The following is a 20166-nucleotide window of genomic DNA, read 5'->3' as shown; positions in this document are numbered from 1 at the left end:
TCTAGAATAATAAAGTTGGTTGTATAAAATAGCTTCAGTGTTGACAGAACTTTACCATTCTGAAGAAAAGAAGTTCTCCAAGTTCTCACTTGCACAGATAATTCTAATACACACAGTTCCTGGAGAATTAACGGGGCTATCTACAGTAGCAAATTTGTCAGGAAGAGGGTTACACTTCTGGTTTGTTTTGCTTAGTCTTGTTTTCTGGAAGCGGATTCTAAAACTCTAGCGTGGTGCTCTAGTGGTTTTCAGAGAAACACTTCCTTATTAAAGATGAGGGTGCCTGCAGCCATCAGCTTAAGTGCAAATTGAATGCAGCCCTTAGGCTCTTGGAGAGCTGCCAGTAAGTCCTCAGTTAGGCTAAACGTTAGTGGCCCTGAGAAACAGCATCCTATTAATAGTACAGAACCAGATGTACCCAAATGAATGGATTTGGCAAAATCTCTGTGGAACTGGGGTTTTTTTTTAAACAGAAAACATTTTGGAGGAAAAGAGAGGCATTAGCCTGTGCTTCTGTACTTTATCTTACAGAATGTTGTGTTTAGTTGTTAATGTTTATTTAACCTGTTTATGAAAATAGAATGGAAAGGTGGCAAAAAAGTGAGATCAATCACAGCAATACCACAGTGGGTAAATCAATGCTAATGTGACTTATGCTGCTTTTATAATGTTAAGATCAATGTACTTTTGCTTTCATTGATTTTTCTTCTTCGTATACTATGTTATGGAGAATCTCTATTTAAAGGTCAGGGTAAGAACCAAACAGATAATATTCTCATCTGTATTCAGATAACAATAATTATTATCCTGCTGGCATGCACTTACTGTTAGTTCTTGCAGTCTATATGATCACTTGTTGTAAAACACGGCAAAGAATCCCTGGTCTATCTCACTTAATTTTGTAAGCAATTATAATGCCAAGAACAGTGATTGTTGCAGTATGTTTTGCCAGACAACATTAAGGAGAGGTTTGAAAATGCATCATTGTGCAGTATTTCATGTGGTGGCAGATTTTGTGAATTTGGGGGGGTTCTTTGTTTCTTTTCTTGTAGGTTATGGCACTTTACCTTATTTCTATGGGAATGTTGGCGATATTGTTGTCAGTCCCTTGCTGGTGAACTGTTACAAGATTCCACAGCTGGAAAACAAGGATTTGGATCTCTTGGGTCTGTCCAGCAGCCAGCTGCTAAGTGTGGAGAATATGATACTTTTAACTATTCAGTATCTTGTCCAGCTAGGTAAGCAGATTGTCATAAGCACTTGGTTTTATTTGTGGTAGTCCTTTTTTCCTCCGTACCCTCTGTCTCTTTCAGAGCCAATTTTCTGGCTACTTTTGTGGCTGGAGGAGGTTAAGTGGCTCCATCTAGTGTGTGTGACTTTGCTACTGTGTTCCTCAGACCGAAGAAGTGAAGTGAATTCTAAGACTGATACGGCTTCTGCTCTCCATATGGGGATTGACCAGGTCACCTTTGTGAAATGGATTTGCAATGCAGATAACTCATTTGCTTAGGGTATCAAACCATCAGTTATCACAGGCTCTTCTAAGGACATTCAGTCTGTTTTATTCAGTTTTGTGACAAATGCTGGCAGATGTGTGACGCTTGTCATTGTTTTGGTGACAGCACTGTTTACATGAAAACCACATTTGTTATTCAGACTAAGGGAAGTGACTCAGCGAATATCTCATTCTTATAAATGTTTTTGAAATGGACTCTTTGCAAGTTTGAGAGCAAACCATCAAACAGTCTTTTCTTTCTCTAACTGCAGGTCCAAATATTTTCTCCTACCTTAGAGTAAAAAGAGCAGCGGTAACAGTAGGGTTTTAGAAGTTAATTATGCAAGATGGTGTTGACTAGCTTCCATGGCAGTTATCAGTCTTAACTTTTGTATTTGAGAAGATGCTACTTACCATAGAAGACTGTGAAATTACTTTTGTGAAGAGCACACTCTGCATCTATAAGAGCTAATGGTATGAAATATGCAGCTATTTCAAAAGCAGCACAACTGGTGATAACCTTACAAATTTGGGGAACAAATGTGCTCTACACAGGTTTCATTCATGGGTTCTTAAGCTTTGCTGCAGTACTGTAAGAGACAGGAAGGAAGCCCTCTTCTGTGTTGTGATACTCTCCAAGTGACCTGATAGCTCTGCCTCAGTAGTCCAGTGGATGCCCTGTTAGAACTAACAGCTGGTTTCTTTATTTTTCACAGTCTGAATGTTTTTCTGTTGTCCCTTCTCTCGGTGGGCTTAAATTACTTGAGTTTTTCATCTTTATTGGAAAGTTTGTAGTGCCTGCATGTTAAAACCAGCTGCTTCACACAGTTTTGTACTGATCGAGGCAGCTTGCAAATTTCTTTCAGAGGAACATGTAGCCAGCTGATACAGCACTTCCAATAAAAATAAACTATTTATTGAAACTTATGAGTCACTGCACCACACTCCATGAGGAGGTCTAACCTTAGATGGATGCAGCAAGTCTAGGCTTGTTGCAGACTAAAGCAGGCTTCATGCAAAGCTTCTGGAGCTGAACTGTGTTATTGTGCCTTCAGTATAAAGTAGTTCCCCTATTAGCAGGTGTTTAGTTTGGCTTTTGTTCTCTGCAAAGCTGAATAGTTTCCCATTTGACCTAATGTGGAAATGGGTGCCAACACTGTAAGATTAAAGAGCCTAATGAGGAAAAAAGTAAAAACATTCTGCAGAGCATCGGGATCAAAACATGTTGCTGGTTTTAATATTGCTGTAAACTCAAAACTGTTGAAAATGTGACAGCTGTACTGAACTGCAGCCTCTGTCCCATTTTGTTAAAGCAGATTAAAGATGATTGGAGGGCAGCCAGCTTCAAACGTTTATGATGGGGAGAAGAGACCAAAACACACATAAATTAACGATTTACTCATGTGAGCCTCTTTTTTTTTTCTTGAGAAAGTAGGACTACAATGTTATTCTTTTTTCCAAAGTATATTACGAAAGAGTAAGATAAAGGCAAAGATAAAAAAGCAGGCAAAAGAAGGAAAGATAGTCTTGCCTATTTTTCTCAGATCCCACTACTTCTACAAAATATGTTTGCAGATGACTGTGATCATAGATCATAACAATATTATTTGTGAAAGTGCTCCTTTTTTGAAAAAAATATATAGCTGGGAATTCCTTGCAGTTTTCTTGTAAAATTATGACAGCGTTATTGTAGGATAATGCTGTTGTGCCTTCAGAAATCAGCTGAGCAACTCGTGATAATATTAGAAATCCAAGCAAGCAAAATAAATGCATTTCTGGTACTTTAAACCTTCTGTGAAGACCACACACACTTAAAGCTGTGATTGCATTGCTGTAAATAAATTCCACTAACTGTGATAAAGGAATAAGTAAAAAAAGAAATAGATGTGTTTGATTTAGTGGTTTTCTTGGTCTGCCTCCTGGGCTTATTCAGATTTTACATTTGTTATCTTTGGCAGCATTCATGGTGAAGTATTCTCAAGCTTTGTTATTGTCATCAAAGTGGCCAGATTTGCAGTATAGGTTACATTCTGTCATCTGTAATCATCAGTTTTTTACTATTGTGCCACTATCTCTACAAACAAAATCTTAACCTTTACAGTGCTAAGATCTGAGTTCAGGTTATTCTGCTGAAGGAAATCTCTGGACCTTCTGTTATACCACTTATGTAGAATTATAAAATCATTCCCCCTTCTCCTTTGCTGTGGTACATACAAATAACTTTAACTATATATTTTGTATGCTGTATTTTGTATGTAGTTTTAATATCTAACTGCACATCCAGACTCAAGGCAAGAACAAGCCTCTGTCTTCAGTGGAAGGGATAGTCAGACGCTCAATGCAAGAGTTTATTCCAGCAATTTTCCTGGTCTTAGGTGGTTGGAGGAGTAGTCTCTGTGAGATGCACTGTGAAGTTTATCTATCCAGAAATGTATGTCATCCAGAAATTGATGATGTTTCAATATGTTGACTTAAACTGTATACAATCATAGCATAGAATCATAGCAGCATAGAATAATTTAGTTTTAAAAAACTTTTAATATCAGTGAGTCTGACCATTAACCCAGCACTGCCAAATCACCACTAAACCATGTCCCCAGGTGCCACATCTAAGCATCTTTTAAAATCCTCTAAGGATGGTGACTCAACCACTTCTCTGGGCAGCCCATTCCAACGTCTGACCACTCTTTCAGTGAAGCAATTTTTCCTGATATTCAACATAAATGTCCCCTGGTGTGACTTGAGGCCTTCTCCATTTGTCCTGTCCATTTGTCACTTGTTACCTAGGAAATGAGAGCAACCGCCACCTGGCTACTATCTCCTCTCAGGTAGTTGTAAAGAGCAATAAGGTCCCCCCAAGCCTCCTTTTCTCCAGGCCAAACAACCACAGGTCCCTCAGCTACCCCCTATAAGACCTGTGCTCCAGACCCTTCACCAGCTTTGTTGCCCTTCTCTGGACGTGCTGCTGCACCTCAATGTCTTTCCTGTAGTGAGGGGCCAAAAACTGGGCACAGGATTCGAGGTGTGGCCTCACCAGTGACAAGTACAGGGGGGCAATCACTGCCCTAGTCCTGCTGGCCGCACTGTAGCTGATGGCTTACTGGCCACCCAGGGACACTGCTGGCTCATGTTCAGCTGCTGTCGACCAGCAACGCCAGGCCCTTTTCTGCTGGGCAGCTTTCCCGTTACTCTTGCCAAAGGCTGTGGCACTGCATGGGGTTGTTGTGACACAAGGACAGGACCTGGCGCTTCATTTTGCTGAGCCTTGGCCCATTGATCCAGCCTGTCCAGATCCATCTGCAGAGCCTTCCTGCCCTCCAGCAGATCATCACTCCCACACAACTTGATGTCATCCACAAATTGCCCAAGGGTGCACTCATGCAGAATCACAGAATATTCTGAGTTGGAAAGGACCCACAAGGATCATTGAGTCTAGCTCTTAAGTGGATGGCCCATACAGGGATCAAACCTGACACCTTGGCATTATTAGCACTATGCTGTAACCCACTGAGCTAATCTCACTTGATACCCTTGTCTAGATTATTAATACAGATATTAAACAGACTCACTCAAACACTGAGGTCCTGGAGAACACCACTTGTGACAGGACACCAACTGGATGTAGCTCAGATGTTAACAAGTTATGGTATTGTTGCTTTGCAGTTTTGTTTTTTGAAGTCAAGATGTTCATTTGCATACTCATTTCTGTAAAGAGGCTTCCATATTCTCATTTAACCTTGACAAATATGTTTTTTAACCTTGATATATATGTTTTTTAGGAAACTGTTCTCAATCAAAAGAAGTCAACATCTATCCTTTTGTCTTCTATCTTATCTGATATTAATTCCACTGTTTTTGTGGATGGAGAAATTCTGTGTGTTCTCATACAGAGAATCTGTCTTATAATTTGTACAATTATTTTCATTTTCTTGGATTCATGGTGACCCTTCTGTCTAAGAGCCTGTCTCTTAGGTAGCCTCCCTCAATCAGTGCAAGCCTGCTTTTACTTTTCTTAGTGTGTAACATTATTTTTGGAGGGTTAAGATGTTGTAGATAAGCTTTATTTCTGCACAGGAACATTTTTGTCTGCCAATAAATGCCTAATTTTTTTTCTATTCTGTGATCTTCAAAGACCTAGAATGCATGATGCTTTCTTAGGAAGGAAAATACATTTCCTAAAAAAAGAGAACTCCAAAGAGGGAATTAGTCCTTGCTGTGTTGAATGGGACTCATCATAATTCTTCAGTTTGCTTCAACAATGAAAACAGCTTTGCATTTACAAGTGATCCTACCATTAGATGGTGATGCTTTCCATATGTTACTTCTCAAAAAGGCAAAATGACAACAGGCAGCAGTTTTTACAGATTCTATTATTTACCCATGCCCTACTTCTCATACAACCTTTCTGTTTCCTGCCCTAAAGGAAAATGTAAAACCAAAACTAGCATTTCACATATCTCTGGTATTTAAGCCCCACTGCCCCCATTTTGTCATATGAAGCAAGCTGCTGAAGTGTGAAACTGCCTCCTTTGGCACTGATATGAGAAATTAACAATTTAAGCTGTGGTTACTTTTTACTCCGTGTTCATGAATGCTTTTATCTGCTCCTGAATATCTTTGCCAATGAGACAAATCTTACTGAGCAAAATGTCAATTGAAGTTGAGTTGGAGGACTGATGCTAAAATAGGATACCTTATATTTCCATTTTCCAATTCAAGTTCACTATACAATTCACAAAGTCTGGGGAATGTAGATCTAAAGTTACATGTTCTCCTTTATGTTAGATGTTTGAAGATTTGCTAAATTAATGTGATTTAGCTAAAGAAGGGGTTAGACATGTTTATTTGCATCCGTGCTTAGTTGATTAGTATGCATGATGAGAAACAGCAAAGTGAAGACCACTTGACAGGCTTTGTCCTGTTGCATGACTGTAGTTAGGCTACAAGTGTAAGCATTTGAGTTTTCTGCTGTAAAAACTTATGGCTGCATGATTAATGTTTGTATTCCAGGCAAAAGGCACATATTTTCCCACTCCCTTGTTTGTCCCACCAGTTTCTGAAGGTAGGAAAGCTAGGAGTGAGATGGAATACCTTACTGTTAAATAAAAAAAAGGCTATGGTGGGAGAGAGCTGCTTCTAAAATGAAAAATCAAGAACAAGCCATGGGGTTAGATATCCACTGAGAAGTGAGTGGGAGTTTTTATATATTAAAAATGTGGTAAGGAGCTTTTCAGATCAAGACAGACATGTGATTATTCCTGGTTCAATAACATTTTGCTATGAGATACTGTTCTGTTTGTTTATTTTCTATGTAGGTCCTGACCAGATACCCCTGAGGGAAGAATTTGAGCAGATCATGTTGAAAGCTATGCAGGAGTTCACTCTGAGAGAGCGATCCTTGCAAATGAGCACGCAGTGTATCTCTGTGTCACCAGGTCAACTCCCTTGGCTTGCCAGGTTAATCGCTAGTGTGTCCCGGGACCTTGTGCATGTGGTGGTTACCCAGAATTCCCTGGCAGAGGGCATCTCCGAGACCCTGAGGTCTCTCAATGAAATGAAACATCAGCAAAAGCTACCAGATTATGTAGTTGCCATTTGTACATCAAAGATAAGAGGAAATGAGTTCTGTGTAGTAGTTCTGGGTGAGTATATTTGCAGATCGCTTCAAACAGCAATGCCAAATTAATTTTCCTGAGTTATTGATCCAGTGTTTAAATCCCTTTTGTTCTTTTTATTCTCCTATGTTTTGTTACACTGCCATGTCATGGTTTATTGTTTCTCTATGAAGACTTGGAGTACTGATGTCCATAAGGATCTGGACAAATATGTTTATGCTAGTCACTGCTACTCCTTGAGCTGCCTGAGATACTGTTTTTGTGATCACCTTAAAAAATACCTTGAGGTGACCAAGTGACAAAATAGTTGGTTTGTCTTCGTTTTGTGCAACAGTTGTGATATTTTACATGGCAGAGTCTTCTGCAGATTGCTGTAAAACAGAACATGCTTTTTTTATCCTTTCTGTTATTTTGATTTTCAAATTCCACATTTGTGACTGGCTGTGATATTTGTGTGTGCATGAGTGTGGATGGAGGGAAGTGAGTTTTGACCAGGCATCTTTCTTTTGCAGGCAGATAAATCAGTAATGCTAATTTTTTACTTCCCCCACATTAGAGATAAAATGATTGGCAACAACTTGCTAAGAATGTGCTAAACTTACTTTTATCAACTAATTGTCCAGTCACTAGTGAAGCAGACTTGAGACTGCTCTCCCAGTCTTCTGGGTAAAGGCAGTGAAGGTCCATGACTGAAGATCAGAGTGCCCCACACTTCGAGGATGAAAAGGTTGTACTGACAGTACACTGTATTAAGGTTTGCTCTCACTTTTTCTCTCATCTTCTCCAGGTCAGTATCAGTCTCGGGCACTGGCAGAAAGCATGCTTACCACCAGTGAATTTTTAAAAGAGATCAGTTATGAGCTCATCACAGGGAAAGTTAGTTTCCTGGCATCACATTTCAAAAATACATCTTTAGGTGAGTGATTCTAAGAAACAGAGGTTCTACCCAAGACAGTCATATTGTTAGGGTTGGTGAGCCTCCTGTTCAGTACATGCCCTCTCCACCGAGAGGTGTTCTTGCCTTCTCTCCATTCTCTCTGTGTAAAGGAGTGCTTGTTTCATTCACTTGTGTAGTGCCAGTTACTAATTCTGTCGCAAAATATTTTTGACAATGCCTCTGCTGTTGAATGTGTGGTGGCAGGGCACTCAGAAGTGTACAAGTGTTTAGCAGGGTTTTAGAGATTGTTTTATAGTGTGTTTGTTTGTATTCATCAGTTGTCTCTGGTAGCTGTAAAGGCACAGAGTTGAAATTATTCAGCTGTGATAGCTTTTTTTGGGGGGGATTAATTCAACCAGTAAATCAGTAAATAAATGAGAAAAATATTTTCCCTCCCTCTCCTTCCTGTATGTCTCTCTTCCCTCTATCTCCAGTCCCTTGCCCCTTCACAGATTTGACCTTAGCTATGTGAGAACATTTGTGTGTAATGTTCTACATCATTTGATTGAAATGGCTTCCAGGTAATGTGGTCTTACTAATTCTGATCTAGGTGATGATTTGGACAAGCTGCTGGAGAAGATGCTACAGCAGCGAGGGGAAAGTGTCATTATTCCTTTTAATGGGGATGTTAGTGAGTGTGTGTCATCTCAGGAGGCAATTGCCATGGTTTCTACACAAGAACCAGGTAATTTTTTTATGTGCAAGATATGAAATCAGTGAGTAGCTTGTTAAATGTTAAAATGCATACACATCAGAAGAATCTGAGGGCACAATTGCAACCTTAGAATACTAATACTGCCAGCTGAATGTAGCAATACAGCAGTCTCTCAGACAGAAAATCTCTGTAATAATCTTCAGCAACATTTTCCCCCTACGTTTTACAACTCAGAAGCTAAAACTTGCTATCTTCTTTTAGCCATTAGGCAGAGTACAGAAGATGCTCTTTGTAACATTGGCAGTGTGGATTCATCTCACCCTTTTGCACCTAGAAAAAGCATGTAACCTTGAGTTTAAGGCAGAGGGGAACCGTGTTCTGGTTCTGATCACCCTTCCTGTGTCTTAACTTTTGATATTCCTCACTTTCTGCATGTACAACGGTAATATGCACTACAGACTAGTGTTCTGAGCCTTAAACTTTTACTGAATGTGTTTCAAGATCTTGGACTGAAAGTGCTAGGCAAGTTAATCTATAATTAGTTGATCTGAGATGTGTCTTATTCAGTATATGACTCGGTGATGAGATGCTTAGGTGCAGAAGATGAGCTAGGATTTCCTGTCTAAAAATACTAATTATAATTTCCCCATTTCACAGTTATTTAATTATTCAGAATTTTAACCATACTTTCATTTTCATATCACAAAAATGGTAAAAGACACACTGAGCTGTTGTGAACACTGAGATTCTGTTAGGTCTAGTATCAAAGCAAATCTGACCAGTTAGGTCTAGTATCAAAGCAAATCTTCATATTTTTTGGTTTTTAGTAGTTAGCTTAATTCATCAGCTCAGTGCTAGATCTGAATGAAAGCAAAATGGTTCACAGTCTCCATATGGATCAGTAGATCCATTTAGAAGGGCTTCCAGGTGCTTTGATCTGGCACCCTCAGAAGGACAAGTCTTCGGCTTTCTCACAGGAAGGATTAGTTTGAAGGGAGAATTGTCTTTAGTCTGGGGGTGTTTTTTCCTCTTAGCTTTTTTTTTTCAAAGCTTTATATTTTCTCAAACACTTGTTCTGAGTTAGTTTTGTCTTTAAAATATGGTTGTACAGTGGTTGGAGCTACTGAGAATCTGCCTGAAGGAAAAAAATAAAAAGAAGTAAGTCTTCTAGGCAGTGAGCTGGATCTTTCTCCCACAGGTAAATCTACAGAAATGGATGCTGAGGCAGGTTTGAGCAGGAGATAAGTTCTTGTGCACACATACACAAACACCTATGTCTATGTAAAACTGACACAGTAGGAGAAATGAATTCAACAGAAACTGTAATATCATTATAGGATTTAATTTGGTAATCTGGAAGTTGAAAATATTCAGTGTTAATGAAATAAAGACTGTTGGCCATAGAATTGACCAAATGAAAATACTGAAATGGAACATGAGTGCTCTGATCAGTTCCTCAGTTCTCTACATTTAGTGTTATATTGACATTTATTAAGTCCAATAAATCTGAGACTAAAATTTTGTTAGAAGTCAAGAAACCTCCAAAGAAATGAATGCGCCCCTGCCCCAGTAATTGAGATTTATTGCCTAGTTGTGTTGCTCATTTTTGCTTCACAGCACATATCACTACCAGTCAGTACATAGACATATGGCTGTCTCAGTCATGGCTTAGAGCGGGACTGACTAATTCAGAGCAGAGATGACATAGAAATGAACTTGCAATAGAGCTGCTGTCCTCTAAGGGTCTTTTTGACAGGATTATCAGCATAGGTTTGGTTTCCTGAGTTAATAGGTGTGCTGACTCTCAGCCCATTGTGCCCAGAGAGCAGTAGCAGTAGCACCGTGGCTGGTTCTTCCAGCAGGAGTGATGGAGAGAAGCTCCTGAAGAACTGCAAGTTTCAGAATAACATTGGAGCTCTCTCTGTCTCTCTGCTTTTTATATATTTAGACATGCACATCCTTTTTTATATATATGTGTATATATATATATGCGCACATGTATATTGTGTATGTGTTGGTTCATTTGATGGAATGCTTTTCATTATGTTGATATTTACGCTTCGTTGGGTTGCACTGTTAAAAATCCTCAAAATACTTAGGACATTTTAAAAAATGGGCAGTGCTGTACTTCAGGTCATCTGATGTATTACCACATTTTGATCAAAGAAAGTTGACATTTGTGATCTGGACCCAACTTTCCAGAGTGTTGAGATTTATTCTGGTGAGTGGTTACTTTTTTCCTGATGATAGAGGGTAGGCTGTTTGGAGGGTCAAGTTTACTGGGGGGTGGGAAAGTAAACATGTTTCTTGTTGTGTTTTGTTTTCTTTTTCAAACAAACACACTCTAGATTTGGATGTTGATACCTTCCAAATTTACCAGCCACAGCTTACAGTTGCCAGAAAGCTCTTGTCCCAGGTTTGTGCTATAGCAGACAGTGGCAATCAGAGCCTGGATCTGGGCCACTTCAGCAAAGTGGACTTCATCATTATAGTTCCCCGTTCAGAAGTTCTGGTGCAACAGACCCTTCAACGTATTCGACAATCAGGTAAGAGGGAGGGGAGAGGAGGGGAAAGAGACTGATAAACCAAAGTATGTGATGTTATTAAATCATAGCTGGGATAAACAGAGAAGTAAGTTGCTCCAACATGTATTTTGCATGCCCAGTATTAGCTCCATTAGTTGGTATAATTGATGAATTCTAAATATCTCTTTGTTAAACTGGGATATCCTATGTTAAGTGTCAAAAGAAATTGCCATATTCATGGATATCCAAGGAATGCATGATCTGAAGAAGCATTCACCTGTCAAAACTGAGGGAATTAGCAAGTGCCACTTCATCTGTCTCCTAGAGCTGTTAGTGCCATTTATTCTAAGTACATGTTTGTGTCTATGCTGTCATATGTATTAACACAGATGTATGTGCAGGAAGCTCTCTTGTTGGTTAGGTAAATGCCTGAGTGATACACGCACATTGGCACACAATAATTGCCATCCTGGTTCAAATGGTGATTTTTGTTGTCTGGGCTTCTGTGTCAGACCATAGGTGGTGCCAAATGTTTGAAAAGGAAAGCCTAAGTGGACAGGTTATGTTTCTCTTCTGAATGACCTCTGTTACCCACTCTGTTAGTGACCGACATGTGTCTGGAGAAGCAGGAGAGTTTCTCTGTGGAGAAAATTACTGTCTGACAAAACTAGGAACTGTATAAATATTGAATCCTTTGTTCCATTCCTTGTTTCTTCAGACATTGTATTTACTTAATTTGCTGCTACGCACTAAACTAAGAGGTTTTCTGACATCTATTAACAGAATTTCACATATACTTTTTCTGCTTTTTTTGCAAACAATGGGGTTTATTTTACTTTTCTAAAGAAAATTTTAAAAATCATTAAGACCTTGGAAACTACACAGTTGACTCACATTTCAGAGTAGTTTGTTACTACTTCTTTAACTCAAATGCTATTTGAAGTTGCATACACTATATCATGCCTACTTTGTGAATTTGATGGCAATATATCATTATAAAGACTGCTAAAGAGAAGTTGTATTGACACAAATGTTGCAGCAGAACATGAAAAATATTATATGATACTAGCAAGAGTCAGTTTGATAATAATTTATGATTTTTGCAAAAAAAAAGGTCAGGATAACTTCTTTCAAACCATATATTAGCTAAATGTGGGCAAGTTTAGCCTAGGATCATGGAGCACAGCCAACTCAGTGCTGCTCTGGAAATCGTGAAGGCCTGATATTTTTTCCTCTTTTTTTGGTAACAGGAGAAGTTTTTAAGGGCTTCAGGCACTTTTTGGAGGAAATCCAGAAGCCAAGAAGCACATTTCATCTTCCATTGTGGGAGAAAATGCATTTGGATAATCACATTCTTATTAGGGCTTATCAGTGGTTTGGCAAAGTCCTGATATTGGCAGACAAGTGGCAACCTGCCACTGACCCTTCATTTTTGGATACACTCAAAGGAAATAATTTCTGCTGTACTCTTATTTTTCACAGGTGTCCTTGTGGACTTGGGCCTAGAAGACAATGGAACGGCGTATCAGAGAGCCGAGAAATATGTGGTTCGGTTAGACAATGAGATTCAAACCAAATTTGAAGTTTTCATGAGACGAGTGAAGCAGAATCCCTATACACTCTTTGTGCTTGTTCATGACAATGCCCACGTGGATTTAACAAGGTAGCTGCTTCAATCTACCAAGAGGAAACCATCTTTCAGTTAGGTTTTCCAGAAGACTTACCGTCTTGCTAAGGCTTGCTCTTGGCATTTTTAAGTCCTTTTTTACCTTAAAATTGGAAATTAATTTTTTGTTTGCCCATGATATTTATTAACTAATTCTGATTCAGATGAAGATAGATGAGACTAATTTCAGATTACTGGATCTCTAATGAGACTGTTTGTAGGGGTATGTACTATGTTAGTGGGTTTCAGGGAAAGGGTTGAATTTTGCAACTTTGTTATTCTTGTCCGTTTTTTCCTATTCATCTCGTTTTTCTGTACTCAAACCAAAATGTCTCCCATGTTCATAAGCTGGTCACGCTTTAGTTTATGTTTTTATCCTTGACAATAGTGTTTCTTGTAATATGAGAAGGCTTGCAGAGATTTAACTGTTTTCATCATATGAAAGATGCCATAGGTACTGTAAGAAAAGGATTTTAAAAACCAGCTGTATTGAATCTGGTCAGCTTTAGGTCTGAAGACAACACAAACACATGTGCAGAAATATTTCTTCACACAGAATCACAATTTGGAAGAAGAAAGAGACAAGTAAAGCTAATTATTCTGCTCTTATTCATGTGTAAACTGAGGAGAAAAATCTTAATGTGATTTAAACTCAGTGTGTGAGGTTGTGGGATTCATTTCAATATCAAAGGTAGTGCAAGATGTCCCTTGGCCATGGCAGAGGGGTTGGAACTAGGTGATATTTAAGGTCCCTTCCAAACCAAACCATTGTATGGCTCTGTAGTAAACAAAATAGTGTCCTTGAAGGACAGTTGAAATTACACATAAACAACCTGATTCTCCCCATCATATTTTTCTTACTGTCTTTGCTGTGCTCTGAATTTGGAAGTCCTGAATATGTCCTGGAAGCAAAGTCCAAGAGCTGGAAGGACATTAGAGTTTTGGGTTCCCCAGTCTTTGAGAAATTTGTTGTTTCAGGCTGGAAAAGCCACTGGATCCTGTAAATTTGTACTATATCCCCGCAGCTCATGGAACAATGTTTTCCAGTGAGAGGGATTTCATCATCTTTGGCTTATTTTTGGTTTCCACCATCTGATGCTTTTTAAACTGGCACAGTAATCCACCTTCTCACTGTCAACAGATTTTGATCCTTTATTTAGGTGTTTGTTGGTTTGGGGTTTTTTTCCCCTCTGTTTTCTGAGTCTACCTACAGAGAACACTCAAATGGTTTTGACATCTTTTGCTCTTCCAAAGAGATTTTTTTGAGCTGTGATTCTCAGTGGTGTGGTTGTTTGGAGATTTTTCTGCAGGAAGAGAGTAATCCATTGAACCTCAGAATGTCAGTAAGGCTATTCTTTGTATTCTTATTTCTGCAGTGCCATTTCAAGTTCCCTGTCACATGGTGAGCCTAATCATGGTCTGGCTGATAGAGTTATTAATTGCAGGGAGGTGCTTGAAGCACTCAACCTCCTTGTTCTTCAGGTCAGCTCTTTTCCTTATGCCTTGCAAACGCAGCAGTCCAGGATCAGCTCTACCAACGAGGTACATTGGATGCAATCTGATACTGTGGTAAGTGCTCATTAATTTTAACTGTGACTTTTAATTTGGACTTCACACCTAAGAGAATCTAGAAGATGTGTATGTTAAGAAGGAGCTTTTTCTCTGCTGGAGTTTATTCTGTCAGATTCCAGATGCATATTCCTGGCACACTGATGGTAGAGGTAGCATCGACATGTAGGACCAGAAACTACACATCTTCCTTTGTTCAGTCATTTAAGATGAGACTACTTTTTGTGCTTTGGTCAGACAAAGCTACATAGACATTCCATGAAGCTCTGGAGCTGGCTTTCTCTTTTCAAGCAGTCTGACTTTTGACTGTAAGCTCTGTGTCACATAGCTTGTCAAGTCTGCTCTTTACCCTTCTGGTCCCAGTAAAAGTTGTGTGCTAGGTTAACAAGTTTTGGTGTAGTAGACACAGAGGAGAATATTGAATATTCTGCACCATTAACTTTTTTCATCATTTCAAGCAGCTGATTTTGAGGATGTTTTGGCTAAACCTGCTTAAAAATAGCCCTTTCTCTTATTCCTTGTTTGAGATATTTATATAAAATTTGACTTTACTGTGTTGAGTGAACCATTGCTTTCGGAAAAGTGTATTAAAGTGGCAGCTGTAAAAAAAATAGTTAAAGTAAAACTAAGGAATGAATGAATGAATATTTTAAATTTGCTTTTTAGTTGATTGTTCATATAAGCCATGCAGTGACTTTCTGTAAAATGGTCTAGACAATTTTTTGTTCCCCAAAAGTAAAAAATCAACACCTTTCAGTCTTCTGAGTAAAAAAAAACCTGCAAAAAAAGGGGGGAACTGTATGTGACTCATCATTCCTAGAGATTACTGCTGATGTAAATGCACCGGACGACATGCTGTGCTTCCAAGAAAGGCCACATGAAATTTGAGACACAAATATTCTGCCTTTCCTATAGCCGTCTGCAGATTTACCTTCCAGCAAAAAAAATTACTAGTTTCTGGTTTCCATTAGAGGTGGGTGGAGTCTGAAAAATCAAGAACAACTTGGGAAATTAATAATCCCTCTCTTCTCAGGTTCTACTTTAAATAGAAATGAGATGGCAGTTGTCAGTCAATATAAAGCCTGAGATAGGGAGTCAGAAAATAATTAGCAGGGTTCTAGAAACCCCCTGGAGTCACAGGTAGGAGACATACTGAAAAATTTGAAAGGACCTACACCTATCTTTCCTAGGCATAGATAAATAATAAATTAAGTATACATTTTATTGTATTCTTTCAAACAAATAAACAGCATCACTAAGGAAGAATGGATAAAAAGAAAGACTCCTTTGGTTTTGGTTTGCTTTCCATGTGGTTTTAAAAATTTTTTAAAATTAAAATTGGTACCAGTTTTCCTTATATTCTTTGCTGTTTGTGTATGGAACAGGATGATGCGCCAAGTGAAGACAAGCTATACTTTGGTTTGAATGAATACAGCAAATCCCTCCAGTGGGGAGTCACTAGTCCCCTTTTGAGATGTGATGAAACCTTTGAAAAAATGGTCAACACACTTTTAGAAAGGTAAATAGTAACATGGGAGCTTGGGATTCTGCTTAGTTGGGATCTTAGGTATCTATGAACCCTTGTATGTATGGCCAGACTTCATGAACGCAAATTTGGGCAGGGCTCTCCCCACGTGGGTGTGCCCTTCCAGCCTGTGCAGTGGATTTTTTAGGTGAGGCACAGCATGTGCAGAACTGGCCCCACTCTTTAAGTCCTAAGGTCCATTTGCCACGGCCGAGCAAGCTTGGATGGTGGCAGTGAAGTCCTTGAGACTGTCTGCAGCACCCGGGGCTGACCCTACTCGGCATCCGAGACCTGACAGGATGGGATGGCTATGAACCCTATTACAGGGGATAAAGACCTGATGACCTTTGATGTTGATCCTGCAATCCATGAATTATGTTCAATTTTTATTTTTTGCAACAAATTTAGTGCTGTTGAAGAAGGAGGGGATATCCTTAATTTATTTAGAGAAGAGATTAGGCAACTTCAGGAGCAATCTGGCCTCAGCTGTGCTGCTCTCTTCCTTTGGCTCGGCCTTTACTAAACTGAGAAGGTATCAGAAGTTTCATAACTCACCACTTCTGGTGTCTCTTGTTGAGACTGCCAACACACTTGTCTCTGGTGGGCCAGCTGAGGGACATAATTTCAAAAATGTCATTTTTGTTATTTCATCAGTTGGCCATGATTTTGATTCCTGAAGCTCAAAGCCTGTAAGTACCTTGCAAATGCCTCAACAAGCCATTCTGATGGCACATCTCCAAGATATAATTAAATGCACACATTGCAGGAATTAAGGGAATACTGTCATTTCTGGCAGTGTGGAGTTTATCTACTCTGCATATCAGCAGGACAGATCCCTTACAGCACTTCAAGTTATAGTTCTCATATCTTGATATTTACTGTGACAGGATTGTTCTGTCTACAATACTATTTTTCCTATTTTAATTAGGTCAACATAATTATTATAAATGTAGCTATATTTATTAAATAAAACACAGTATCAAATGTGTTAAATTTGCAACATAAATGAATAACTAAGCACACCATTAATATTTAATATTTGTCATTATCTACAAATATGCAAGTAATGAATGTGATAAGTACTAATAATAAGGTCAGTTCTCCGGGCTTCTAGTATTTCTGGTCAAATCCAATGGAAGAGATAGTGGTCACAACCTCTCTCTTTCTGTTCTCAAAATGTGGATGGGAAAAGGGGTGAGGGAAGATTTGGGGTTGTGCAAATAACGATATGAGATTAGGATAAGACTAGAAATTGATGGCAGGATATGGTTTTGTGTCACAGTTTATCAATTTAGCTGTTGTTTTCAAGAAACTGGGCTATTCTGTCTGGGTGGGTGAGCCATTCAAGCTTACAAGCTGAAAACATTGCAGACATTTTTGTATTATAAAAGGGCTGTATTTGTTTTAGTAGCAGAAGTGCAGTGGGTACTTTTATGGCACGAAGAGTAAAAAGTGTTTTAAAAATGTATTGACTTAATGACTGGCTTATGGTATCCAGAGTGAATTCCTGTACTTACTGGTTAAACACAGACACAAAAATTTCTTCAAATGGATGCCATATTGTCTATTAGATTACTGAAGAGAGAGACCAGAGAAATTTGAAACTTTTAGTTGTTTTAGTTATTTGGACTTAGGTGGCAGAAGACTAGTGCTCAAGGCATAATAGTGTAGTGTTTATCTGTATTATGGTGATGAGTGAACTCATGGGAAATGTCTAGAAATTGAGTGATTTTTTTGCTTGAGTAGGTCTTGAATTTTTTCTCAACATTTTACTTTGCATCTTTTGACACTGCATATATCTGTAATGAAAGAGAATGACATTTGCTGTGTAAGTTAAAAGGCAAAATGGAAGTTCAGATTTGGCTCAGAGCCAGCAATTCTTATTGGTAAGTCTAACTTTCTGGTGAGAAGTTGAGATGTAAAATTATGAAGTACTTCTTCCACAAACCATTCGAAGCTGTGATGATCTTCTAACTTTGTAGAAGAAAAAGCTTGTGGAAAGCAAAGCAATTATTAGCCTGTGCTGCTGGAATAAGTCAGATCTGGGTTGATCCTTATCTCCATCAAGTCAAAGACCTTTAGCTGAAATTTTGGACCAGATGAGGGTAACAGGAGTTTATAATTCCTGTTACTTGAGCACAGGACTTGGGCCAAATGCAAAAGATGGAGAATCATGTTATTTTCATGTACTTAAACCACAGATTTTGGTGTAAAATTCTTGTCTACGAAAATTGAAGGCTTCATTCTTTGAGCACTACTGAAAAAAATAGCAGTACTGGGTTTTGGCTGATTTTCAGACATCACTGTGATTTTGCATGTGCTAACGCAGGACTGTATCTCCTCAAAGGTACCCGCGGCTGCACAGCATGGTGATTCGCTGCTACCTTCTCATTCAGCAGTATTCCCAAGCGCTGATGGCTCTCACCACCATGGCCTCACTAAGAGATCACAGCACACCTGAAACACTCAGCATAATGGATGACCTTATCACTTCTCCAGGAAAGGACAAGAATGGCTGTGGCCACATGCTCGTCATTAGGGTGCCGTCGGTGCAGCTTGCCATGCTGGCCAAGGAGAGGTTACAGGAAGTAAGGGACAAGCTGGGACTGCAGTATCGGTTTGAGATCCTCCTAGGGAATCCTATCTCAGAGCTTACTGTTGCAAAACACTTCGTGACACGGTTGAAGGTAGGCAGAAACTAAATATTTGTTTGTATGCTCACTGTAGTCATCTGACTATTGTAATTTGTGTTTATTCCCACATGTTTATAGGTTAATTGTGCTATAGGAAAAGGATGTGTGTTCTGTATCTGTCTCTGTGAATGTTTTTCTGCACTTCTGAGCATAAATGATGCAGAAAATTGGAACAAACCTGAATAGTTACCAGTCCATGGAGTCAAACACCAGATGTTGTCTCACTTCTTAGACTTGAATAACAGCATGCATCAGATAGGGTTCATCTCTGAAAACAGAGCTCAGATACCTGTGGGCAAACTAATTATTTCCACCAACTTGTCTGTCTGTCTAGTGTGTCTGTTGTCTGCTCTGTCCATCCATCTTCTGCCCTTCTGATAACTGGTAAAGTATGTTGTTTGTCAAAGACTTCTTTTCTCAAAGTCCTGCATGCTGAAAGCCTCCTCTGGCCAGCATTTTTGCACCAGGCTAAACTTTTGCATGGATTTACAAGCGCATGGTTCAACAAGCCAAGTTCACTTCCTGAATTAACCTTAGTACATTAAACAAAGTATGAATTATTATATATTATTATACATTAAACATGTAATAGTAGTATACATTAAACAATGACATAGATTGCCTGTCTTAGGTATCAGCCTGAAATTAGTACTGGTTATATGTCCTGATCCTTGTTCTAAGTGTCATAGAAGGATTCTATTTCTACTGTAAGTTATATAGTGTGTTCAAAACCACAGAGAAGAAGAATGAATTTTGTGAGCCTTTCTTAAAGAGCTTCCCTGCAGCCAAAGGCAGACAAAATATCCTTTAAAGAAGCTATGAACAAAGCTTCTCAAACCTTATCTGTAGTGGGAGAGGGAAAGGAGGAAAGTAGTCATGAATGAGAAAATGACACATGAGATAGCAGCTCTGTGCTGATGGTTTTTTTGCATAGGCATTAATTCCAGCCTTAAATCATTCTGGATGGAGTCTTGGGTGGGCTTTTTTATAGTGCTTTGCCATAATGTGTTGCAGCCCTTATGCTGGAGCAGCTTGTAAGGCCTTGAGAGCACATCAGGATTGGCTGTGGAACTGTTGCAGGTGAATATCTATGTAGGTATTTGTCTGGAATAGAGGAATTTGATAAGGCAGAGAATGAAAAACCTTCTAAATAATTCTTATGCCTCTCTCCAAAACGTAAGATACATTTTTGGACTAAAAAAGATGTAGGATTCTGGACTTGTTTCCTTGCAGGTTTCTAGTAAAAAGACCTCAAATCAGAACCATGCATGTGAAGGGAGTGAGGAGAGGAATTTGGTTGCCCAAATACAAGCCTGTAGTGTCTTTTTCAGTGGGGAGTTCCAGTAGCACTTCAATATGACAAAGGTCACCTGTGAGTCTTGTGCTGTGCTACCATACCTGCTAGCCTGATGCCTAAGATAACACAGGATACCTGAAATGGTGTGGGCATATATTTGGAAAACTGATTCCCATTATAAAATTCATC

At 39.0% G+C, this 20166-nt stretch overlaps 1 protein-coding gene across 13 annotated transcripts in view; it reads left to right on the top strand.

Moving 5' to 3' along the window:
* The window catches only part of GREB1L (GREB1 like retinoic acid receptor coactivator), a 147524-nt gene that overhangs the window by 105762 nt on the left and 21596 nt on the right, over positions 1-20166 (top strand). For 12 of the 13 annotated variants that reach the window (XM_071554705.1, XM_071554709.1, XM_071554701.1 and 9 more), the window contains 9 exons: positions 1053-1238; positions 6811-7137; positions 7898-8026; positions 8598-8732; positions 11051-11248; positions 12710-12890; positions 14270-14462; positions 15848-15981; positions 18335-18674. In XM_071554705.1, coding sequence (XP_071410806.1) covers positions 1053-1238; positions 6811-7137; positions 7898-8026; positions 8598-8732; positions 11051-11248; positions 12710-12890; positions 14270-14462; positions 15848-15981; positions 18335-18674 — 1823 coding nt within the window. The remainder of the gene's footprint in view (positions 1-1052; positions 1239-6810; positions 7138-7897; positions 8027-8597; positions 8733-11050; positions 11249-12709; positions 12891-14269; positions 14463-15847; positions 15982-18334; positions 18675-20166) is intronic. The other variant, XM_071554708.1, reaches the window with a different exon arrangement.

The sequence above is a fragment of the Pithys albifrons genome, chromosome 4 (genome assembly GCF_047495875.1).
Source record: "Pithys albifrons albifrons isolate INPA30051 chromosome 4, PitAlb_v1, whole genome shotgun sequence".
Classification (NCBI taxonomy): Eukaryota; Metazoa; Chordata; class Aves; order Passeriformes; family Thamnophilidae; genus Pithys; species Pithys albifrons.
The sequence above is the reverse complement of the archived record's forward strand: the minus strand, read 5'-3'. Positions and strand labels throughout refer to the sequence as shown.